At 34.4% G+C, this 27,260-nt stretch overlaps 1 protein-coding gene and 1 pseudogene across 3 annotated transcripts in view; one reads left to right on the top strand and one right to left on the bottom strand.

The window, feature by feature from the left end:
• Fstl5 (follistatin like 5) overlaps positions 1–27,260 on the bottom strand; it is a 721,807-nt gene that overhangs the window by 166,145 nt on the left and 528,402 nt on the right. For all 3 annotated transcript variants that reach the window (XM_071614852.1, XM_027926695.3, XM_071614853.1), the window contains exon 7: positions 15,753–15,873. In XM_071614852.1, the coding sequence (XP_071470953.1) occupies positions 15,753–15,873 (121 nt within the window). The remainder of the gene's footprint in view (positions 1–15,752; positions 15,874–27,260) is intronic.
• LOC114085383 (small ubiquitin-related modifier 3 pseudogene) lies at positions 25,507–27,016 on the top strand (annotated as a pseudogene).

Genomic DNA, 27,260 nt, shown 5'->3' with positions numbered 1-27,260 from the left:
GGCAAAAGAAAGGAATTTATAATGTTTTCTTGGGCCTTCTTAATAACAAAATAATCAGAGCCCTCTAATCTATACTAATGTCTCATATTCTTGTGGCATATCCTGACTGTCATCATCTGCATCATCATATTCACCATATTTAGCTATAGGAACATCTTTTTGTACTATCTCTATGGAGTCTTTGCCAATTAACACTTAGAAATAAGTTAATATAAAGAACTCCACTAAACCCAAATCCCTTACCTTTAACATAATCTCAATAAGTATATTGAAATAAATTCACATATTCTGCTTACATGACCAATATTACATTGTCATCTGTAATATTTACCTGCATGAGTTATAATCTTATTCAATTAAAGAAAATTGAAGCAAACCAGATGTATGCTTCACACATTTTGAGACAGTTTTGCTCTTCTGTGTTGCACTCAACTTTCTAGATTTATCTGACACCACAAATCTCAAAAATCCTATATAGATAAAAGCTATATTGCTGCTTAGGTCACCACAACATTTACCTGCATGAGTTATAATCTTACTCAATTAAAGAAAATTGAAGCAAACCAGATGTATTCTTCACACATTTTGAGACAGTTTTGCTCTTCTGTGTTGCACTCAACTTTCTAAATTTATCTGACACCACAAATGTCAAAAATCCTATATAGATAAAAGCTATATTGTTGCTTAGGTCACCACAACATTTAATTGAAAACCTAACCTGTTATAGGATTAGTCTGAGTGCTGATTTCATCCTTGTTAAGAGTGTACATCTTAAAACAAAAATACCACGATTGTGTGTAGAGAGGCCAATTTTCACATTCCACAAGCCACTTAGTTGATTATTTACTTTGTCGTATTAAAAATAAAAAGGCTTCCATTCAATAAACAGATTAAATTTTGTTTACTGTTTACTATTTGCAAGATACAATATTAAACCTACAAAAGAAAACAAAGAATGTATGAGACCAGGCCATTTATTGCCCATTTTATCTAATTATAAGTCTACATATACATTTAAAAACCTAAAGGAAAGGTGACATATATAACAAATTAATTACTTAATTAAAAATCTAGGAAGGCAGAGTGTGTGAGGTAGAAGAAATTACCCTGATCTATAGTGTTCATTGGCATCTTCAATGTAGTACATAAAATATTAGTTGGTCCTTGGAAAAATGGTCTGACTTAAACCAGAGAGAGTCAGAAAATCATGCATGCCAGTTCTTATACACTAATGACTTAATTTTAATTTTTGAAATTATTTTACTTATTTATTTATATTTATTTACTGGCACTGGAGACTGAACCCAGGAATGCTTTACCACAGAGATAAACCCAGAGTCATTTTTATTTATTTAAAGAAATTGTTTCTCTAAATTGTTTAGTGCCTCACTAAATTGCCTAGGCTAGCATCAAATTTGCAATCTCCCTGCCTTAACCTCCCAAGTCACTGGGATTGCCAGTAGTGAGTCACTGCACACAGCATGCATCAATGATTTAAGAACTACATGCTACAAGAGTAAACTGAGGCTAACTGTGGTGGCACACCCCTATAATCCAGCTAATTGGGAAGCTGAGGTAGGAAGGTCATAAATCCTAGGATGATATCAGCAATTTTAAGAGACTAAGTCAAAGTAACAAGACCTGAGCATGAAGCTCAGCACTATGTCCCCTGAGTTTTATCAGAGACCCAGGGTATAACCTCCAGTATTGCAGGGGGGAACAAAAGAAAAGAGTAAACTAGAGCAAACTATATTGAAAAATGCCTAGGTCTAGTGATATGTCATGTAGGGAGTGAAGAGTAAAAATCAAGGAAGCAAATTTTTATAATTATAAGAAAAGCATAAAAAGTATTAATCCAAAAAAAATCATAAAAGCCAATATATATAATATGAAAATGTATTCTACCAGAAGGCAACACATTCTTGGCTGAATTACTACTACAAATGATGTTCTGTTTTTATTATTAAAAAGTTCTAAAGCATTCTTCCTATTTGGTCAAGTTAAAAAATGAAACACATATCAAAGAATGAAATAAAATTTACTAATATATGGTACAAAAAATGTGCTAACATAAAGATTAATGAGATTAGTCTAGTCATAAATTGTAGTAACTGCCTGCATTACATTAATTTATTGTTTTGAACTTTAAAGATGTCATGATACTATTTTGATGTGAAGTATGATTCAAATATAATACAGGAGAAGTAAGCACGAATTATATACTTTGAATAAAAAAGATTGAAAAAATGCCCCAACAAAAACAGTAAAACAACACAGGGAAGGATATTAGGTAAATTTGTTACTTTAAATGAAGTTAAATTTATTTTGAGAACATATGGATTAACAAGTATACACGCAAATTGCAAAAGGTGCTTAAAATCTAATTAAGCTATCATGAGAGTGCCCTCATGCTAAATCTTTAAGATCAAATAAGCCTCATTATCACGTTAACCTTCTTTCCACTCTCTTGTTATACAAGTATCATTATATTAATTAGTCATTATACTGTTCTTTAAGTGCGGGCCACCTCATAAGTGTTTTGTAACATTTCTCAGTACTTATATGCAAAAGTTGTAATCTATGAAATATAACTCCTATCAACTAGTTCAGTAAACCAGGACATGCTAATCTAAATATATAGATATAATCAGATTATAATGTTATGAAAAAAATAATTTTAAAGTTTCAAAATACCTAAACACGTTCATTAATTTGACTTACCCATATAAAAAAGTTCTGGCTGAATGGATTTAAGTTTAAATCAATCATAGGTGAAAACAAAGTAATAGTATCTGATAATGGGTCATTGTTAAGGTTGGAATCTGGAATGTCCCCCAAAACTCATGTGTTGAAGGATTGGTTCCCAATCCAGCATTGTTCTGAGTTGAAGCTTTTGAAGCGTGGTTGTATTATAAGGGCTGTGACCTCATAAATGGATTACTGGGAGGCAGCTGAATAGATTACTGGGAGCCAGTGGAAACTGTAGGAGGTAGGACCTGGTTGAAAGAAGTAGGTCACTGATGGCTTTCCCAGGAAGGATATTTCTTGTCCCTGACTCTCCAGCTCTGCTTCCAAACCCTATGAATTTAACAGCTTTCCAACAAAACATAGATTTCACAGTTATGTTCAACCTCATTGTAGGCCCAAAGCAATGGAGCAATGGATAACCATGGACTAAAAACTCTGAAATCTTGAACTAAAATAAAGCCTTCCGTCTTTAAATTATTTTTCTCAAGTGTATGTCACAGTGACAACAAACAAAAAAACAACTATTTGCTCATAGTAACAAAAGACTCTGCACACCTCTTTGATTCATGCAGAAGACTATTTCCTTAGCCTTTATTAAGTCCTCAAAGTAGGAGAAGGAAAGAATACCTCTGCTTGGTGTGTTTTGGAAAGGCTGAGCACAGCCCACCCTTTCTCCCACTTTGGATCTGCCTGCAAAGAGGATGCATAATGCCCTCCTCTCTTGAAAACACCAGATCCTAGTGTTGGATCTATCCCTATGTGCTGAAGTCTGTGGTTGTGCGGTGATGCCTGCCAATGACTTGGTACATTTTTGGAGCCTCTAAGCAGTTCAATCAATAATTTAGGTAATATTTTATCCAACTCAGTACTACATGTTTCTCTGCATTGTTTCTAAATACAGAAGGACTGGTCCTTTCTGATTCTAAAGTCCGAATCAGGAGGGGGAAGAGAGTTGTGTTATTAACTGATCTCCTACAAGCCCAACATGTGGGGCTTTGGGAGATGTGGAGAAACTGAGAGAGTAAAATGTGATTGACAGTAATACTAATACATATCAAAGCTGTTGAAATAGCTCTAGTGAGCAACTTAGCCCTGATGGTATATGCCTTGGAGCAGATCCTTTTTATAGTAGGGAAGTTAGCTTCTATATGCTGCAGCCTCAGCAGGTGGTTTTAAGCCTTAATAAATATAGGCTAATTAGGTTTGATCCCAGTGGGCTACTTTTTTGTCATTAGGGAATAGCTGTGTTTATGCAGGCAGAGCTGTATCTAACCAATACAGACCTTAGAAAGCAGGTCATCCTGTGTACAGGCTGTCATCGTTCAGCTTCAAATTACACAGATGCAGTGTTGTCTGGTATTTTAATCAAGGATGATGCAGAAAAAAGTCATTTTTAGGTGTCAGAAGTGGCTTCTGCTGTTTCTCATCCAGGTTTACCTGATAGCCATGACAGATTTTTTTTTTCTACTTTCTTGTACTATTGCAGAGGCAGCTAAATTCTATTAATGCTACAAAACACAAAGTATAGGTTAATGCTTTAAATTATTAATAGTAGGCCGAGATAGTCAGTACCAAAGTTATTACCCAAAATTCATTATGTCCACAGGCTCTTGTTGGGCATTCAAAGGCTGTTAAGCACCAGCTTACTGCTATGTAATAACAAGCACTCTAGTATTAACTTTTTACAAGTCTGATCATGGCTTTAGATTGCATAGATCTAGAGTGTGTCTTCAACCAAGGAGAGGTTATGTATTTTATTTTATTTATTTATTTTTGATAAAATACTTTTATTTATTTTTATGTGGTGCTGAGGATCGAACCCAGGGCCTTGCATGTGCTAGGTTAGTGCTCTACTGCTGAGCCACAACCCCAACTCAAGATTATGTATTTTATTTAAAAGCAACTACAAAGCAAAATGCCATGACTGCCATAAAAATTCCTCCATATCTAATATCTGGGTACTGGGCCTTTAAAAATGTGTACCTTCAGTCAAGGATTGTCTCCACTTATTATACTGTGAAAAACAAACCTTATTTTAAAGAAATTTGAAGGGTTGGATAGATATAGAAAGGAAAGCATTGCAAATGTAATGCCTGAGACAGCAATGAAAGTTCTTTTCTTTCACTGCTTCTAAAGAATTAGATTTGCTCAGGATATCAAGTGGAAAAGGAAGTGGTTTAAAAATGTGTACTTTATTTTTCCATCAGAACTTGAGTACATGAAAATGAATACAAATAAAGGAAGAAAGGCTGATAATGGAATCCAAGTTACTTAAGAACACATCTTTACGGACAAAGCAACCAGATACGAAAGGAAAATTAAATCTTTAAATCCAATACAAATACACACCCTGTGTGGCTCTGAGGACTACTTTTCTTAAGGAAAATGTCATCAGAAATGGAGGACATGTTTTAATTATTAGATAATAAAGCCATAGGTAGGGCCAACTAATCTGACAGCACAGGAGAGCTTAAATTTTCAGGAGCAGACAAAATAGAATCTGCAAAGATATCCATAATTAGTAGTGAATGAATGAGGAACATCCAATTATTTTTTTTCTTTTTCTTTTTCTTTCTTTTTTTTCTTTTTTTTTTTTTTTTTTTTTTTTTGGTACTGGGGATTAAACTCAGAGGCACTCAATCACTGAGCCACATCCCCAACTGTATTTTTTATTTTTGTAGTTCTTTTTTAGACACAGGGTCTCACTGAATTGCTTAGTAACACACAGTTGTTGAGGCTGGCTTTGAACTCAAAATCCTCTTGCCTCAGCCTCCTGAGCCACTGGGATTACAGGAATGTAACACTCGACTCAGCTCCAATTATCTATTCATGGATATTTCAAGACATATTTTTGAGTCATAACTAGGTGCAAGGCACTGTTGTCTGTACTTAAAAGAAATGAGAGAGGGAGAAAGAGAGAGGGAGGGAGGAAGAAAGAGAGAAAGAAAGAGAGGTCTCCAAAGTATGTCTTCAAATAATATAAATCAAATATGCTATTATTTATACAAGACTGGGAATACAGCTCCCAGTTTAACAGATAATTTGATTTTTTAAACAACACATGAGAATATATACCTATTTCAAAAATGGTAAAATATGATTAAAATGTTTTTAAATAACATGTTAAGAGGCATGCATTTTGTAAGAAGGTAATGGTATTTTGGATAAATAGAGAAAGAATTACAAGTACGTGAAGGTGTGGGTGAGAGTAGTTGCAATTTTAAATTGTGTATCTGTATAGGCTTCAACAAGAGAGTGACATTTAAGCAAAATATAGAATTTAGTACCAAGCACACTAGAGATCTGGCAAGTATCTTTATGCAGAGAGAACAGCCAAATGTAGGCACTTGTTTGTTATGCTAAAGGTCAAAGAGAAGGGGAGAGCTGATGGCAGCTGGATTCAACTTTTCTTACTGCAGAGGAAGAGGGTAGAAGGATAAGAAGACACAGGGAAATCTGAGATATCAGAACATGTGTTTTTGTGTAGTGCTTTCAGAAAGCTGGCTTTTAATCTGAGAGATATAGAGAGCTCTACATGATTTTAAACAGAGGAGGCACATAATTTGACCATGTAAATGTAAAGTTGGGGATACACAAAATCAGCATAAGTGGGGAAAAGCCCTGCTTTTTCAAAAATCTCTATCAAGCATTTACACAAAATATAGGGGAAAAATGTGGAAGAAAAACAAAGAAGAGCAGTATAACAATTTCATAGCATTTTGGAATGCATTTCAGTGATAGAAATTTCAGGTTTGCATGAAGCTATCCTATGGACCTAAGGGAACATGATCAAGAAATCTATAGAATCAAGACTCTGAGGGAAGACACAGTCAAGATGAAACTAAACTATAAAAGAAATCTAGGGAGGAAAATAATGGATTATAACTGGACATAGGTTAGGTCTTGTTCTAATGGAAGAATAGCCCTTAGGTGGGATCATCCAAATCACTAAGGAGAAGGTAGAAAATATTTGTTTGAACTGAGAATGATTTTAGCAGATAGATGTAATATTTTCATATCTTTCACTGTGACAGATCCCAGAGAGTACAACACAGAGAGGAATACATGAGTACAAAAATGTTTGGGTCTGAAAGCAGAGAAGTAACAAAAAATAAATAAATAAATAAATAAAGGAGAAAGATAAATCTATTTTACCAAAGCAATAGTTGAAGTGGTAGAAAGTGACAGATCTCTTCTGAAAGGAGGAATACAATAACTAAGAAAATTCAAGCATAATAAAGAGGGGGAAATGTAAGCATCAATCAATCAATCAATCAGGCAGAAGATCAAGAAACTTTATAAACTGAAGTAATAACACATTATTTTGCTCTCAGTAAGATGCAGATTTCTCAAAATCCCATAAGAATACAGTTTTCAGAAACATTAAACTCAATTTTAGATTCTGAATCAGTTAAAGATACATACCAGGTGAAACAGGGTGAGGCTTGCTAAGATACCAATAAACAGTACTATCACAGATAAAGGTAATTCTGTTGCAGCACTGGATCCAAAAATTGTCTGTCCCAGGCGACATCAGAAATGTCTTAAACTTTTTCGTGGAGAAGCGGTTCTCTCCATCCTTCTCCCAGAAAACTTACAAGCATTGCATTCTTGTGGCAAAATCAGGCTAGATTCACACTAAACACGTTGTGTGTTCTTTTTTGAACACATAGCAAGCTTACCCTTCTCAGAGCTCTTTGCAATAGACTGTATTGATTAGCATCCTGGCAAGTCAGCAAAAGTGCTATTGGCCAACACAAGTTCTGCCCTATAAAAATGTCCCACACAAACTTTGTCTTTTTTATTGTCTTGCAAATGAACACAAAGGATTCAGTGGAGGGCCCCAAGGCCTCAGGAAAATGATTCTAAAACAATCTGTGGCAGAAATTCCCCCACCCCTCCATCCCAATTTCTGCAGTTTCTAGAAAATCAGATTCCTTACATATATGACAGAAATATGAACTTATCATGAAATTGCTTTAAAGCTTACGTATAATTTCTGTATTTTATCTCGTGAACAGTAACAAATAGTTCAGAGACTGGAATAAGAACATGGAGTACTTTTTCCTTTGTAATACCATAGCCTCTAGCTAGAAGGAGCTATGTCACTAATTATTTAAAGTAAAATTAAACTACATTTGCTTTAGAACAAAGATTGAAGTAAAATATTTGACAATATTATTACAAAGGTTGGAAAAGGGAGAGATCAAGCATACTGTTTTATTTTTACATGAAATGGTAGAATATTAGTTTAGATACTTGACAATATATTGAGTTTCACTTTGTAAATGTAACTTGGAGCTACACCTACAAAATTAAACAGAGGTAAAACTAATATGTCAATAGTGGAGATGAAATGGAATTCTAAAACTTACACAGTCCAACAGAAGGCAATAGAATGAATAGTGAATAGAAATGTAATGATTTGAAAACAAATAGAAAGTTGGTATGCTAAAAATTAGTGAGAATGAACTCAGAATACAAATGTTTAAGTCATCACAAAGTTAGAAGTTTTCAACTCACTGAAAGGAAACAAGGAATTTAAAACTGGATTCTTTGTACTTTACTTGTACTTTAATTTTTTGGACGTTCTTTAGACTTCAACTTACAAGGGCAGAAACATTTAATTTTTTTATTTTTAATTACCTTGAAATAACTTCTTTAAGACATTATTCTTTTCGGGTTTTATTTCTCTCTGGAAACTTAATAATTAAAAATTTTAGATATTGTATTTTAAAACGCATCTCTGTATTCTTGTTATTACATAACTGGGGTATCTTGACGTCATGATTTAATCTAATTGCAGAACCTCTAGATAGTTCTATTGAATGGTATAAATGAACACAATTTAGCATGGAAAACAAAATATAGAAATAATTTTCAAGCTTCAAAATTAATGACTGTTCTATCATGTTTCAAAACCTTCCAGAAAGAAACAAATAGTGCATACCAGTAGCTCTCAGGAGGAGCTACACAAAAACAATAATAAATATTAAGGAAATGATTTTTCTAACTATGAGTGCCTCCAAAAGCAGTTCTGAGAAAATAATTTAGGACAAACTAGTTGATTTGGGAAGGAGCAAGTGAGATAGGGGGAAAATTGAGACAAAAGGAAAATAACAAATAAAAGGAAAAAAAAGGAAAATATTTATGCATTCCTGAGAGTTATTCTTGAGATGTTATCACTATGGGCAAAAAAAATGCTTCCCACCAGTTTAGTTGAGTCCCTGGGAGTTGAGGATTATTCCCAGGGGGCATTAATCCCTGGTACATCTAGGCTGTCTTGAACAAAACTGACAGATCTTTAGGAAGTGTGGCAGAGAAGACAGATTCTTGCACTAGGACGCTATTAGGGAACTTCCATCCTAGCTGAAGTAGCCCTGGGTGGGATATGAAGCAAGTCATGAATATTGGCTTCCTCAGAGCCACAGAGGGAGAAGACTAAAACTATCTATGACAGATATCATCCCCTAGACTACCATGAACTTAAAGATTCAGTGAAAGTTAAAATAATAAAAAGCTGGAGAATATGAGGAAGTGATATATTCCTATTTGTCATCTTTCTAAGGAATAAATTTCATAAACTTAATCATTGGAATATCCAGGAAGGTTTGCTAAAACACAGGTTGTTGCAATATACAAAGATCAAATTCTCAGAGACTCTGAGAATTTTCATTTAAAACAAGTTGCTGGTCCTGCTTATTCAGGAACCACAGAGAAATCACTAAAGCTGCAGTAAGGAAAAGCTTCTCACTCTCCCATCCAGTATAGGGAGAGTCACAGCAAGAGGTAGAGAGTGAAGGAGAGAGATGGTCTTCCTACTCTCTGCATCTTACTACTTACTGAAAGGTTTTATTGTCCTCTGCACTTTGATCATGCAGAACGCTTAAGCATAGAAGGCTCAGAGTCTGGGCAGAGGATACTGTGCTGTGATAGATGAGGAAGTTTAATTTCATGATGCAAGAAAGAAATTTACTGTTGCCCTATACTTCAGACACTTTACCTAAATTACTTTGTTAGTAATGCAGGTGATGTTTTGACGTCTCTATGTTTTGGCTTTTTGTTCAGGTATTGCTAAAATCTGAGGGAGAAAAATACGACTGTTTTATGTTTGGCTTTTTTGTTTAGGTATTTCCAAACTTGAGGGAGAAAAATAAAACTGTTCTATATAGACATCCTATAAAACAAACATTATTATTCAGTTTTTAACATGAGTAGGAAAAAAACAATTTATTCTATATTATATGTTAGGGTTTAAATAATTTGAATGGGAGAGCAGTAAGAACATACATATGGGTCTTTTGTGAAATACTGATAAGCCTTCTGCCCACAGGGTAGTATAAACAGTCAATGACTTTTAAAAATTTCAAACATTCTATATCATAAGCTTGAGATCTAAAGACAATTTGCTTTATATAAAAAGAAAAAAAAGCATGAAATGAATCCCACTGGTACACTCAAACTCCTTTGATTTCTACACAATATTTCCTCAAACAAGGATACAGAAGCACTTCCATATTTCAATAATCTAATTTTATATTGTTAGAAGGAAACAGGGTTATTGATAAACCTTTATTTAGCTTGTACCCTGTGATATTAAATAAACTCTGCATTTCAAAACACTTAGGAATCCCAATATCTTGTGGTATTTTCAGGGATTGTCATGGTAATCAAATATATATTTTATTTCTGTTACTAATTGACAAATTGGTAAGACAAACATTTTAAATCCCATATTAAAACCTGATTTTCTAAGGTCCTTTCAACCTTTTCTAAAAGGAAATGGAAAATAACTTAAACTAGTTTTAGAGATTTATTGGGTCCATAAGTGTGCTACCTAATTTGCATCTTGTTGTATTTTCCAGTGTCACTCCTCATTCCCAGCTATTTTTTTGTTATTGTGCTATAACAACTGATTAATCCCAAGTTTGCTATACTTATTTATATACAACATATGTTTCAAGTTATTATGCCAAAAGCAAAACATCATAAAACCAAAGGAGAGGAAACTGATTTAAAAATAAAAACAAAAATAAAAACAAAAAAGGCTTGGTATAAAAAATTAAATTTAGTGCTGCTGTTTTATAACTAATCTTAGCATTTCTAGATATTTTATTACAAAGAATCATTATTCTATTACTGTTTTGCAAAATGCATTGGCATCTCAGAGATTTTAATTGCAATAATGTCTAACTAGCCACCCATGATTTATTTCTCCCTATCTTCTCATTAGTTGGACTTTTCTATTGTTGTTTGTTGCAATATACAAAGATCAAAGAAATATACTTTGTAATTATTTTGTATTTGGGGAGGGTCAATAAAAGTTTTGTGGGCTGGGGTTGTGGCTCAGTGGTAGAGTGCTTGCCTTATATGCACAAGGCCCTGGGTTTGATCCCCAGCACCAAAAAAAAAAAAAAAAGGTTTTTGATGGTGTGTTTATTAAAACTTCTTAAAAGAACTTTTTCATGTCAGGTTCTATTTTTTCCCTTCCTCCTTCTTCCTTTTCCTTTGTTGAGATGCAGGCAGAATTTATACAGCCATTTTGAAAACACAGTATGCCACAGAGAGTAGAAACAAAGAGCTAATCATAGTATGGAACATTTTTGTTACTATGATATCATAGCTACCAGGCCAAAATCAACCTATTTATACTTCATGTTATGTGTAAGAAGAACACACCTGTATCTTCTTTGAATTCCCATTATTGTGGATCTTTGTGACAGAATCCTACATTTCAGCCTACAGATTCTCTTACAATACATTTTCTATTTTGCTTTCTGGATTCTTCAAATAGTTTAAACATTAAAAATTGTCCTTGAGAGGTACTTACTGTTTTCCCATCTTGATACAAATACAGTAGAAGTTTTTGACCAATAATGGTTGTATTTGATAAATTAATATTTTTCTCCTATTGGCTAAATGTAAAACTGATACAATAAATTTAAAAGAAAAGTTAGGCTGTCTAAACATTTATGAAACTTTAATGGGGCATAAATTTCTCTATGTAGACCAAACCCTCTATGTAGACTAGAGCATTTGTTATGAACAGAAATTGCCAGATACCTTGAGAAAATTATTTAAATGAAGGTATTGCATATTTTTCTAATACCTAATTCTAGTAATATTTGATCAATTTGTGAATTCTAGTTAATTGTTCACTTCAAATCACATTCCTCATGGCCTCGTATGTCCTTACCTGCTACTAATTCTATGTCTACCAGTGTAATCATCGCCTTGTTACCTGCTTACCTTACCCCTGTCTCTCTCCTAATTATTAACCTAACAAACAAAAATGTTCATTAACCCTTTTTCCTCTGACTGAACTTCACAGTCAAGTGTAATAGAAGGAAAACAAACTAATGTGTACCACCTCGTATTACATCCAAGCTATGTCCAATGTACCAGTGACACATTGCTATTTCCATTACCCTCCTCCTCTGCAAGATAATGGTTTTGCATTACTTCCTCTCCTCAAACCATTTCATTCTTACAACCTCTTCATTTTGATCTATTGTTATTCCTCATGTTACTAGGAAAAAAAAATCCAAGCAATGAAAAGAGGATTTCCTCATGCTTCCACACGACAAATCTCTTTGGAAATAGTCTTTCTCCCTGTTTCTATAGATGATTCATCTTCCAAAGACCAGTCCCTCCATTTGTGTATTAGATCATGTCCACTTTTTAATGTAAGTGATTTATTGCTGTAATTATCCCTTTTCATCTGTACTGGAGTATTCACAGCAGCATTAAAAGATTCTAATTTTTATAAAATTCCCACCCTTGATCCCACACACTCTCCAGCTTTTGCAGTTATCTGTTCTATTTTAGCCAACATTCATTCTCCTTTGCAGTTGTCAATATAATGTTCTTTATTTTTTTTACCTTCCATTCTCAAAATGGAAGTAAATTCTCTTGAATTTATTCTAAAATCTTATCCACAATATGTGACAAAAAGTTGTTTTACAAAAGCTAGTAATTACAATTTCTCAAATTTAATACTTAAATTATATTTTATCATATTATATTAAATTATATTCCTCATCTTGCTTACCCTCTTAGCAATGTCATTGTTCATATCTCCAAACCCCATCTATTTGTGTAATACCTGATACTAAGGAATTCAGAGTAGTTTAAATGCAGTAGAATGTAACACAAAGAGACTGCTGTTTTTCCTTGTAAGATACTGGTTTAGAGATTGGTTCCTAGGAAAGGGGTATCATTAGAGTTTGCACACCGACCATCACTGCTAATACTAAATTCCTCCTAATTAATTCATATATCTGAGGCTAATGGAGGGGGGCACCATGTCTGAGATCTCATTCCTGAATTCCATCTTCAGAAAAACATGACATCAGAGAGTAAACAGTTCATTCACAGGAGGATTTGAATAAGAAGCTCTATTTCCCCAATGCTTCTTAGCATACATTTTGAAACATAAAAGCCTGAAATTTGGCAGAAAGTCTCCTTCCTGAGTTTCCCAGGTAGAGCTGGCATATAAGTGAGTTATGGAAGTAATCTGCATCAGACATGAATGAGGAGCAAAAACTCCTGAAGAGCAACCACTTAGAATGATTTTCATACTCTCCATGCATGACAATTGCCTGGGAAACTTGTTAAAATGCAGATTTCAAATGAAACTTCAGATAGCACTGGTGAAACATAGGTCTTGAATTTTTGATAATTTTCTTAGATGAATCTCATGCAGGTGGAACATGAACTACGTACTTCTAAAAAAAACTACCAAGTACTTAGACTGAAAGAACTACCACTGGAAATGAAATTAAGAGATAAATGAATTTCCTGTTAGCAAAAATTTTAAGGATTTTTCCTTGAATTAAAAAATAAAAATAAAAAGGGGCTGGCTGGGGCTGAAGCTCAGGGGTAGAACGCTTGCCTTGTGTGTGTGAGGCACTGGGTTCTATCCTCTGCACCACATTAATAAATTAATAAATAAATAAATTAAATACAGTTATAAAAAATTCAGGCCACTGAATTTGTCAAATAGGCAAGAAGTCAATAAACAATAGCACAAAAAGGAAAATAGAGGCCAGTCATGCATTAATAATTTCCCCATGGATGTAGTATGTACACAGGAAGCATCCCCAATAAACTGAGCAGGTATGATTGCTATGTATGAATGTCTAACACCAAATATCTGCGGTCAGTTGTATGCAGTAAGTCCTTTTCATCTTTGCTGCTTTTTTCAATGGTTTCATTGGAAATTAGATTAAAAGCTTTGAACCATATCTAGTTACCAACTGTGTTTGCACCTAAAAACAAACCCTAGACCTGCATCTGGTCTGTTGAATGTCAACAATTGTCAGACCAGACTCCCAATATTTTCAAGTTTTTCACAATTGTCTTAATTAATTTTGGGGACATAAATTTTCCATTACAGGATACTCATTCTAAGACTTCTTTTCTCTACTTTGACTCTCATATCCACAGCTCCTTCCTCTGACCTCACATCCATTTACAGTCATTCTAAGGTGATCTAATCAAGCTCAGATACTTGGCTTCACATACAATTTATACACAGTGATCAGTGATATTATCTAAATATACAACTTTGTGCTGTCACTCTCCTCAATTGAATACTTGACTTTTCCATCAATAATTTCATTTAAATTAACATGTTGAAAATTAATCTCACCAGGCCCTAAATAAGTTTCTTCTTCATTTCAGTAAATATGACAGCCAGTCATTTAACTTAATGCTTCTTTCAAATTTCCTTGGGCTAATTCTTTAACTCTCTTTTTCTCCCTCTCAAATGCTATCACTCAGTGATAGTGTCAGGTCTACTTTCAAAATACATTCTAAATTTCATCATTTCCATATAACTCCATCATTAACAGTATATTATAAACCACCTGCATTTCTTGTCAGATGACTAAAATAGCTCTTTTTAATTTATTCATTTATTTTAAAACAAGACAGAACGTTCCACTTGATACATTTACTCTTAGGATGGAAATTCAAATATGTAGCTAGGTCTACAGGGTTACATGTAATCTGACTTCAGGTTACCTTCTTAATTCATTTCAATCACACTAGCCATCTTCCTGTTCTTACAAAAAAGATGACTAAAATTCTATATCCATTTTATACATCACAGAACATATTAACATTATGTAATGATAAATTATAAAATGAAAAAGTGTTTATTAATAAAATACATGCAACCCTATACTCAAGTTTGAATTAAAACAGGCTTTTTCAATATCTTAAATATATATTCATCTGACTATTGATATATTAACCTGAAAAAGTAATTTAAAATTTCAATGCTTTTGTTTTCCAGTTAAATTGAGTTACTTTATAACATTTTATGGTGACAAAATAAGAATTGATAGTATTTATTGATTTGTGAATTTTTTTAATTTAAAAAGATTTTACATTAATGCTAAGTCTCAAAACAAAAATTAGCAAATTGGCAAAGTTTTAAAAATTGAAGCCTTACATGCCTAGTCAACTGTACTTTTAACAGTGGTAACTTCACCTCCTGAATGTATCCCTCATTTCTCTAAGGCTTATTTTTTTAAAAATTTTTTTTTTTTTCTTTCTTCTCCCCCTCCCACTCCCTAACAAGATTGGGGAGACAGTGTTATCTTTTGTTCTCCCAGTTAATTGCCCTTGAACACACCCACTGTAGCGAGGAGATGGCTGCTGAGGATCAAGGAAATGAATATCTCCCAAATTAACAAGTGAATCCTAACATGCCATCAGGGTACCCTGGGACTCCCTGCCAGAGCACACCTGGAGTATAACCCTTTAAGTTCCTTTAAAAGACCCCTGTCCCTCCTGATCAGAAGAGTCACAGACTTTGGGACAGGAGTCCCTGGTAAGCAATAAAACTTCCTTTTTCTTTTTCTCAAAACCATGTCCTCATTATTAAATTGGCACTGATTGACATTGAGGACAGGGACCGAGCTTTCAGTTACATGATGATCTTTGAATATTAAATGAAGCTAAAAAATGATTACAGCAGCACACACTTCTCTTACCATTCACTTGGAAAATGTGAGTCTGATAGACATGTTCATAGCCATCAGCGTAGCAGGTATAATTGCCCATGTGAGTTGTGGTAACCTTAGTAATATACAAGGACCCATCATCTCCAAAGTCCTATAGAAAAAAAAATATAATATAAAATAAGATATTTTTATTTTAACAACTTCACATTTTTGAAAGGTGTAGTATTAAGCAAAGTAGATAGACTAAAATATTATTTTAAAATTATCAAAATTGTTATTATGAATGTGGAGGACTTTGGTTTAACAGTTGCATAAGGTATATTTTGTATAAAAAGTGTTATCTCACTCGTAAATATAGCTTTTCCATATTTATTTTAGGTATAAGAGTTCATAAAATAACTTAGCTCCCACATATTTGTTCTAATTTACTTTTTTACATTAATAAAGTTATAACATGTTTCTATCTTATTTATAGCCAAAAGAGTTAATTACATTTTTTCACACTTTTAATGACTCACTAATTTTCATATTGTCCAAAGTGTGTTAAAAATAGTTATTAAAACAGTGTGATCTCTGAAAAAGAAGAAGAAGAAGAAGAAGAAGAAGAAGAAGAAGAAGAAGAAGAAGAAGAAGAAGAGGAGGAGGAGGAGGAGGAGGAGGAGGAGGAGGAGGAGGAGGAGGAGGAGGAGGAGGAAGAGGAGGAGGAGGAGGAGGAAGAGGAGGGAAAAGAAAGAAACATATAGCCATATCATAGAATGGGGATTTCTTTCCTTTTCTTTCTTTCTTTTCATATATATATGAACACACACACACACACACACACACACATACACACACACACGGGATTGGATTCAAGGCCTCACACAGTCTTGCATTGTATCACTGAAGTATACCCTTAGCTATGATTTATATTTTGAAGCTTAGAAATGAGCAAGGTATTTGAATAAAATAGCCACACTTTTCAAACTCAGTTGAAACAAATTCATAAAAACTTTGGAAAAGATAAAGGAAAGAAAATTTACACTGTTTATTAATATAAAATTCAGGAAGTACCTCAGAACAACAGAATAAAATTTGGAAAATCTCTTTTTCTCTTTTTTTATAAAGGCAATGGATACACTGGGGAGGGTGGGGATGTCTAATTCATTTTTTTTCCCAGAATTCTGAAAAGAAAAATGCTCTCAATAATTTGCAGATTATTTATAAAAACAAGTGATTGACTATTAATAAGAGTGGCAGTATTTGTGTATTTTAACTTGACTTCCCCTCTCTCTTCACAGCTCTACAGTAGTCTTTAACTGACAGCTATTGGGTTCAACTGGAAGCTCCTTGAATACATACAATTACATGACTTATTTTTATTTGAGCAAGATTTACAACTCACTTTGTGTAAGCAGTCCTATTGAAAGGAAACAACAGAGGTTGTTTAGCTATACAATTTCCTGGGATAGAGATTTAGTTAAGAATTAAAGTAGGCTAGCCAAAAAACTTGAAAGAAAAACTGGGGAATGGGATATACATAGAGTGACTTGTAAAACTCCACACATATTCCTGGGAATGTAGAAGGTCATATGTGCAGGAATGTACTCATGCCCAGAAAACATACTACTAAATCTCTCCTCTCTGGTTAATTTTGAATCTCTAAACAAGCAGAGTGAAGGCTAAGGCAGAGTTGTAAACTGCCTGTAGGAATATTTGATGTGGGAAATAGAACATTAACCAACAAAAGCAACAAAATACCTCAAAGCCTAAGGGAATATACCAATTCAAGACATTTAATTAAAATATTTGTTCTAACCTTAGCTCAAAACTAAGACAGATAAGCAAAGATTTTAGCATTTTAGTAGACACACACAACAAACTAAATAAATAAACAAGTATATCAGATTTTATGAAAATGAAAAACATTTCCCCAAAGGATAGTATCAAGAAAATGAAAAAAAAAAAAAAAACAACTGACAGAATGAGAGAAAATATTTGCAAATCATTTATCTGGTAAAGGTCCTCTAGTCAGAATTTATATATATATAAAAAAAAAAAAACTATTGCAATTCAGAAAGAAAAACAAAAAGTTAGTTAAAACAGTGGGTAAATGATTCAAATAAATATTTTTCACAAATGGACAATAGGCATATAAAAAGATGTTTAACATCATTGGTCAAGAAGGAAATATAAATAAATACAATTAAATCTTACTTCATACTCACTAGGACAGCTAAAATTAAAACATTAATAATACCTCCTGAGAGAGTAGATAGAAAATTTAGAAACTTCAAACATTGCTGATGAAACATTAAGTGATCTAACTACTTCAGGTAAAATTTGGCAGTTTTTTCCTAAAGTTACATAATTATTAATAACTAGAAATTTCACTCCAAAGTATATGCCAAAAAAGAATAATAATCATCCACACATAATGTATATCCAAATGTTTTACCAATGTTTTAACAAACATTTACCAATAGATAATGAATAAACAAAATGTGTTATAGCTACACAGTGAAATATTATTTGATAACAAAAAATAGTAAATTATTGATTTATATTACTACACAGATAAATCTTGAAAATATTATGATACATGGAAAAATGCCAGACACAGTTGTATCAGCCCATTTATGCAATGTTCAGAATGGACACATGCATAATATAAAAAATAGATTATCCATAATTAAGGACTGAGGAGATAGGCACATGAAAATAACTGCTAATAAATTATATGTAAAGGGAACAAGAGGTTAAGGGGACAATCCTATAGACTGGGCCTACTCTGCTGATCCCCACAGGCTTTCTTTTAAAAAGAAATTACCTGTACTGGCTTAAGCAAAGAGAATATGCTACATTCTCAGGAAACAACCTATTATTTACAGGAAAAATGCAGGCCCAAAGACCACTCCCTATGGATAACAAGACCACAAGTTACCCTGAAGGGGGAACTTTTATGACCTTTATACTGACCAAAGAATCCAGGACTCAAAAAAAATGGGCAGAATTTCACAGGTTTGGGCTCCTTCCTAGTCCCTGGAGCCTTCCTTATCACATCAAAAAGAAGCAAGACTCTCTGGGGCCTACATCTGTAATTTCTGGATATCAGAAGGGGTGGGGGGTTGCCAACTTCACCTAGTTTCAATTCCCTAAAAACACCATGCTCTTTGAAAAACATGCTGTCCACTCCTGAGATGGTCCCAGCTGCTCAGCAGTACCATACTGTACACTTATCTTTCTTATCTCATTTTCTCAAATAAACTCATTCTTATTCAGATCCTTCCTGGAAGATTGCAAAGAACTGGCAGTCTTTAGAATCTGCACTTCAGTGGGGAGGTCAGACCTTGCCCCTTGTAGCCAGTTTTGGCTCCTGCAATGAGCTGAAGCTTCTTATTGAGCTTCAGCGTCTTGGCGGGTGGTTGCTGTGCTACAATAGGTGAAAAGAAGGATAATATATTCTAAACTTTGATAGTCGAGATGGTGACATGATTTTTCTAATATACGATAAACCACTGAACTGCATATGCTAATGAACTTAATTTTATGTGTGTGGATTAAGTCACAATAAAGCTGTTATTAAAAGTAAAATTCAGAGGATCCAAGATGGCCAGCCAGAGGGAGGCAGCATTCTGTGTTGCTCTGTGATGTGGATCTCAACTAGTGGGAATACTGCTTGTCTGAGTGTGATAGAGAACCCCTATACAGCTGCTCTCCAGGAAATCACTGGTGCTGTGTCTCCTCAGGGCTCCGGGCCTCAGCATTTAAGCAGGACTCCAGACTCCTAACACCCAACTCCTGAGGTTCTAGCCCACACAGGGCTCCTAAGTGCCTTAGCAGTATCACCTGTCAGCACTGTGGCGGAACTCCCAGAGCCTCTCCACTCCCACACAGGACACTCAGCTGCTACCTACCCACAGGAACTCCAGCCTCCACTCCCCTGTTGACCCCATCTACCAATGAGGAGATCCCCTGGTTGCCTCCATCTTGCCACTCAACTCAGCAGCTGTGGCCATAGTTCCTTACACAGGAACCTACCTGTACCTGGGGGCATTTCACAGACTCTGGAGGTAGCCAAAGTACTATGGTACTGAATGTCACAGAGCTCATCTCTGAACACACCACACAATGCCACTGCCAAGCTCCCCCCCACCTCACTTGCCCACTTGAAACCCTGGCGCTGGAAGAAGACTGCCTCCATCTTAGCTCGTCTTCCTCGCCATATTTTGTGGTGGCAGGTCCCAGATTGGAACTCCAGATGGTCAGGTACCTGGTTTTCAACTCCCCTCTCTCCCCAGTAGCAGTAACCCAGCACAGTAACTTCCCAACACAAAACAGCACTCAGTGGGACAGGAATGCAGTGTGATCAGGGTACCACCCGTGGGAGCCCCAGTGAAAGAAGTCCCTAATTGGGAACTGCTATGGGTTAGGGAAACAAGGCAAAAGTTGGAAGACTAACAGTGAGACCAGGAACTGGGATATCTTTAGGCAAGATAGGGAGAGAAGATCCAAAAAGAGATCACTGAGGTGCAGTGTCCCAGCAGGGACTGGCTGGTGCCATACCTTGCTTCCAGGAACCCTGCACTAGGACAAGCCTTCCCACCCTGGTAACCTTCACCATCCTGAGGGCAGAGATATCAGCTAACAACAGACAACCCCAACTATTGGATGAGAAGGGAAGCAGAAAAGATACTGAACTCTAAAGCTATTAACAATTCTGGTTTCTTCTTTTGAGAATTTTTGTTTGTTTGTTGTTTTTTATTATCTCTTTTTCTAATCCTTTTCCATCTTCCTGCCCTCACATCCCTAATATATGTGAAACCAAGAACTTTGTATGAATTAGAATTTTGAGGACTGGGACATATGAATAATATATTATAGGTGTGTTGTATATGCCCCTTTTAATTTTTTTCTTTAATTCATCTTTTCTCCTCTAATTTTTACTATTTCAACATCTTTATTTTTCTTACTACATATGTGTTTGTCTTATGTACTCTACTGTCTTCCCATGTACTTCTCTATCCCAAATTACTTCCTGTCTATTCTCTTGTTACTAACCCTCTTCATTACATTTCTCTTTCACACTTCCTAAGATATATTAACTCTACATCCTCACATCCTGCCTCCTCAGCATATCATCCTACGCCTCACAACCAGTTCATTGTTCACTGTCAGAAACTGTAAACCCTTTTACAAACCTACTGATTATATTATAGATAATAATCAAAATCAACATTTTTAAACATTGTGACAAAACTGTAAACGTCTTAATAGTGACAAATTGTTCATAGGTGATACATTGTTGATATTGGGATCTGTTAGCATTGTCCTTCCCCACAAAGGAGAGGTATTGGAACCCTACAGGAGCACTACAAACCTATAGGGTAAAAACAATAACACCCCAGACTCACAGAGCTAGAAAGGAATTCACACAAGCAAATGAAAAGACAAGGGAATCAACTGCCCCAAACAAATCAAGATACCACATTATTAGAATCCATGGCAACCACAGCAGAAGAAATTACAGAGAAGGTACTCAGAATGTACATGATTGAAATTTTCTGTGAATTGAAGGATGATATAAAAGAGCAAATATAGGCAGCAGAAGATCATTTCAACAGGGAGCTACATAAACAAATACAGGAAGCAAAAGATCACCTCAACAGGGAAATAGAGGTTCTAAAATAAAACCAAATAGAAATCCTTGAAATGAAAGAAACAATAAACCAAATTAAAAGTTCAATTGAAAGCATCACCAACAGAGTAGACCACTTGGAAGATAGGACATCAGACAGTGAAGACAAAATATATAATCTTGAAAAGAATATAGACTCCACAGTGAAAATGTCAAGAAATCATGAGCAGAACATTCAAGAAATATGGGATAGAATGAAAAGACCAAATTTAAGAGTTATTGATAGAAGAAGGCATAGAGTTCCAAACCAAAGTAATGAACAATCTAGTCAATGAAATAATATAAGAAAACTTTCCAAACATGAAGAATAAATTAGAAAACCAAATTCAAGAAGCCTACAGGATGCCAAATGTACAAAATCACAACAAATCCTCATGAAGTCATATTATAATGAAAATGCCCAACATACAGAATAAGGAGAGTATATTAAAAGCCATGAGAGAAAGGAATCAGATTACATAAAGGGGAAAACAATTAGAATAATGGCAGATTTTTCAACACAGACCCCTAAAGCTAGAAGATCCAGGAACAATATATATCAAGCTCTGAAAGAAAATGGATGCCAACCAAGAATCTTGTATCCAGCAAAATTAAGTTTTAGATTTGATGATGAAATAAAAACCTTCCATGATAAGCAAAAAATAAGAGAAAATACAGCTAGAAAACCAGCAGTACAAACCATCCTTGGCAAAATATTCCAGGAAGTTGTAACAAAAAACAATAATGAAAACAGCAGAGGGAGGCAGTATTCTAAAGGGAAAACTGATCAAAGAAGAAAACAAGTCAAGTTAAATAACAAAAAATAAACAAATATGGCTGGGAACACAAATCATGTCTCAATAAAAACCTTGAATTTTAGTGGCCTAAAATTCACCAAAAAAAAAAAAAAAAAAAAATGCTGCTTCCAGAAGACTCATCTAATAGGAAAAGACATATATAGACTGAAGCTGAAATGTTGGAAAAAATTATACCACTCATAAGGACTGTGGAAGCAAGCAGGAGTTTCCATCCTTGTATCAAATAAAGTAGACTTAAAGCCAAAGTTAATCAAAAGGGATAAATAAGGACATTTCATACTGCTCAAGAGAAACATACACCAACAAGACACAATAATTATAAATATATATGTCCCAAACAATGGAGTATCTATGTTCATCAAACAATTTTTTCTTAAGCTCAAGAGTCAAATTGACCACAACATAATAATCTTGGGTGACTTTAACACATCTCTCTCACCACTGGATAGATCTTCCAAACAAAAATTGAATAAAGAAACTATAAATCTCAATAATATAATCGATAACTTTGACTTAACTGACATCTTTAGAATTTTTCATCCTTCATCAAACAACTATACTTTCTTCTCAGAAGCCCATGGATCCTTCTGTAAAATAGACAATATAATATGCCACAAAGCAAGTCTTAGAAAATACAAAACAGTAGAGATACTACCCTGCATTTTGTCAAATCATAATGTGAAATGAAATTATAAATCAATGACAAAATAAAAAATAAAAATTACTCCAACACCTGGAGACTAAACAATATGCTACTGAATGAACAATGGGTTACAATAGACATCCAGAAGGAGATTTAAAAAATTCTTTGAGGTAAATGAGAACATAGACACAACATATTGAAATCCCTGGGATGCTATGAAAGCAGTACTAAGAGGAAAGTTCACTGCATGGAGTTCATTCCTTAAAAGAAGAAAAAGTCAACAAATAAATGAGCTAACAATACATCTCAAAGCTCTAGAAAAAGAACAAATCAACACCAAAAGCAGTAGAAGGCAGGAAACAATTAAAATTAGAGCAGAAATCAATGAAATTGAAATAAAAGAAACAATTAAAAAATTGACAAAACAAAAAGTTGGTTCTTTGAAAAACTAAATAAAATCCACAGACACTTAGCTATGCTAACAAAGAGAAGAAGAGAAAAAAACTCAAATTATTAACATACATGATAAAAAAGGCAATATCACACAGATACTAGAGAAATACAGAGGATAAATAGAAATTATTCTGAAAACTTGCACTCCAATAAAATAGAAGATATTGCAGACATCAACAAATTTCTTAAGTCATATGATTTGCCCAGATTGAATCAGAATGATATACACAATTTAAACAGACCGATTTCAAGTGATGAAATAGAAGATGCCATCAGAAGCCTACCAACCAAGAAAATCCCAGGACCAGTTGGATACACAGCCAAGTTCTACAAGAACTTTAAAGAAGAATTAATACCAATATTTAATTTATTTTAGGAAATAGAAAAAGAGGCAGCACTTCCAAACTCATTCTATGAGGCCAATATCATCCTGATTTCAAAACCCAGCAAAGACACATCAAAGAAAGAAAACTTCAGATCAATATCTCTAATGAACATAGATGCAAAAATTCTCTATAAAATTCTGGCAAATCAAATACAAAGACATATTGAAAAGATCTTGCACCACGATAAAGTGGGATTCATCCCAGAGATGCAAGGTTGTTTCAACATGTAGAAATTAATAAATGTAATTCATCACATCAATAGATTTGAAGATAAGAATCATGATCATCTCAATAGACACAGAAAAAGCATTTGACAAAATACAGCACCCCTTCATATTCAAAACACTAGAAAAATTAGAGATAACAGGAATATATCACAACATTGTAAAGGCTATCTATGCTAAGCCCCAGGCCAACATCATTCTAAATGGAGAAAAATTGAAGGCATTCCCTCTAAAAACTGGAACAAGAGAGGATGCTCTCTTTCACCACTTCTATTTAACATAGTTCTTGAATCACTGGCCAGAGCAATTAGACAGAAGAAATAAATTAAATAGATACACATAGGAAAATAAGAACTTAAATTAGCACTATTTGCTGATGATATGATTCTACACCTAGAAGACCCTAAAAGTTCCACCAGAAAATTTCTAGAACTAGTAAATGAATTCAGCAAAGTAGCAGGTTATAAAATCAACACTCATAAATCAAAGGCATTTCTGTATATTAGTGACAAATTCTCTGAAAGGGAAATGAGGAAAACTACTCAATTTACAATAGCCTCAAAATAAAATAAAATAAAAGACTTGGGATTCAACTTTAGGTAAGAGGTGAAAGATCTCTAAATGAAAACTGCAGAACCCTAAAGAAAGAAATCAAAGAAGTCCTCAGAAGATGGAAAGATCTACATTATTCTTAGATAGGCAGAATTAATATTATTAAAATGACCATACCACCAAAAGCCCTATACATATTTAATGAAATTCCAATAAAATCCCAATGACATTCCTCATAGAAATAGATAAAAGAGTCATGAAATTCATCAGGAAAACTCACAGACCCTGAATAGCTAAAGCAATCCTTAGCAAGAAAAGTGAAGCAGGTGATATCACTATACCAGAAATTAAACTATACTACAGAGCAACAGTAACAAAAACAGCATGGTATTGGCACCAAAACAGACTGGTAGACTAATAGTACAGAAAAGAGGACACAGAGGCTAACTCACAAAATTACAATTATCTTATATTAGACAAAAGTGCCAAAAACATACATTGGAGAAAGGATAGCCTCTTCAACAAATGGTACTGGGAAAACTGGGAACCCACATACACCATGCATAAAACTCAACTCAAAGTAGATCAAAGACCTAGGAATAAAAAACAGAGACCCTGTGTCTAATAGAAGAAAAAAGAGGTCCTAATCTTCATCACGTCAAATTAAGCCCCAACTTCCCTAATTAGAATCCTATAGCTCAAAAATTAAAATTAAGAATCAACAAATGGAATGGATTTAAACTAAAAAAGTTTCTTCTCAGCAAAAGAAATAATCTGTGAGATGAATAGAGAGCCTACATCTTGGGAGCCAATTTTTACCCCTCACACATCAGATAGAGCACTACTCTCTAGGGTATTTAAAGAACTGAAAAAGTTAAACACCAAAAAATACAAATAACCCAATCAATAAATGGGCCAAGGACCTGAACAGACACTTCTCAGAAGAGGATATATAATTAATCAACAAGTATATGAAAGAATGTTCATCATCTCTAACAATTAGAGAAATGCAAATCAAAACTACTCTAAGATTTCATCTCACCCCAGTCAGAATGGCAGCTATTATGAATACATACAACAGTAAGGGTTGGCGAGGATGTGGGGGAAAAAGGCACACTCATAAATTGCTGATGAGACTTCATATTGGTGCAGCCAATATGGAAAGCAGTATGAAAATTCCTTGGAAAACTGGGAATGGAACCACCTTTGACCCAGCTATCCCTCTCCTCTGTCTACACACAAAAGACTTAAAAACAGCATACTACAGGGACACAGCCACATCAATGTTTATAGCAGCACAATTCACAATAGTTAAACTGTGGAACCAATCTAGATGCCCTTCAGTAGATAAATGGATAAAAAAATGTGGCCTATATATATAAAATGGAATATTACTCAACAATAAAAGAGAATAAAATCATGCATTTGCAGATAAATGGATGCAGTTAGAGAAGATAATGCTAAGTGAAGTTAGCCAATCCCCCCAAAAAACAAATGCCAAATGTTTCCTCTGATATAAGGAGCCTGATTCATAGTGGGATAGGGAGGCAGAGCATGGGAGGAGTATAGGAACTCTATATAGGGCTGAGAGATGGGAAGGAAAAGGAGGGGGCATGGGGTTAGAAATGATGATGAAATGTGATGGACATGATTATTCAAAGTACATGTATGAAGACACAAATTGGTGTGAATATAGTTTGTATACAACCAGAGATATGAAAAATTGTTCTCTATGTATGTAATATGAATAGTAATGCATTCCGCTGTCATATATAAAAAATTAATTAAAATAAATTTTAAAAAAGTAAAATCCATATGAGGCACTTATATAAAAACTTAAATATTCTAAAATAAACCTATATTATTTTGGGTAATAAAATTTTTACTATTTGAAAAAATTTAGAAATCAACAAGAAACAATGATTGATATGTTAACATAAAAAATACTTCTATATTTCAAAACACAATAAGAATTCAAACACAATAAACTGCAGATTTTCTAGGTAAAATACATAAACCAAAACATCAACACATTTTAATCCTTTTATGGTTGTTATTATGTACCAGATGCTGTTCTGAGCGCTGCACAAATATTAACACATTTGAGCCTCCTAGGAAAACTTATACACCAGGATCTTTTAAATTCCTTCTACTGGAGTTGTGGAAAGAGGGAGGTGGGTGGAGAGCATGACTCCCTGTGGCTTCCTCCTCCATATCCTGCTGCTTCTACTGCTGTGCAGCCCTGTCAGAGGGGAGGCACAAGGAGGAACTGAAGACAGAGAACGACCACATCAGCCTGAAAATGTTGGGGCAGGATGGCTCAGTGGTGTAATGCAAGATGAAGAGGCGTAGCTACTGAAAAAGCTGATGAAGGCAGTGCTTGTCAGTGAGATAGGTTAGATTCAGGGTTGATGGGCAACCAATTAGTGAAACATTTCAGCCCAGCTGGAGATGGAGGATGAGTGCATCATTGACAATTTCCAGAAGCAGATGGGAGGTGTTACCTCCTGTGGTACATTCCGCACACCCTGCATTGTCCTTGCATTTGCTACTAATTGGTAAATGTAGGATGATGCTGATCACAGAGGAATCTGCTGAAGTTCCTAACAGTCGCCAAAAGAATTCTCCTTTTTCCAAAGCACTTAAAGTTCAGCTCAAAACTATCTGCCTTGATGAGAAGTCAGTTTAAATTGGGTTAATCAGATTGGTTTTTTTTTTTTTTGTTTTGTTTTAGTTAGGAAAAATGAGTTGTGATGCTAAGGGTATGTTTTTCTTTTCATTTTTGTTTGTTTCCTCCTCCCAAAAC

This window comes from Marmota flaviventris, chromosome 7, assembly GCF_047511675.1.
Source record: "Marmota flaviventris isolate mMarFla1 chromosome 7, mMarFla1.hap1, whole genome shotgun sequence".
In the NCBI taxonomy this organism is placed as follows: Eukaryota; Metazoa; Chordata; class Mammalia; order Rodentia; family Sciuridae; genus Marmota; species Marmota flaviventris.
This window is presented reverse-complemented; position numbering and strand designations above follow the sequence as displayed.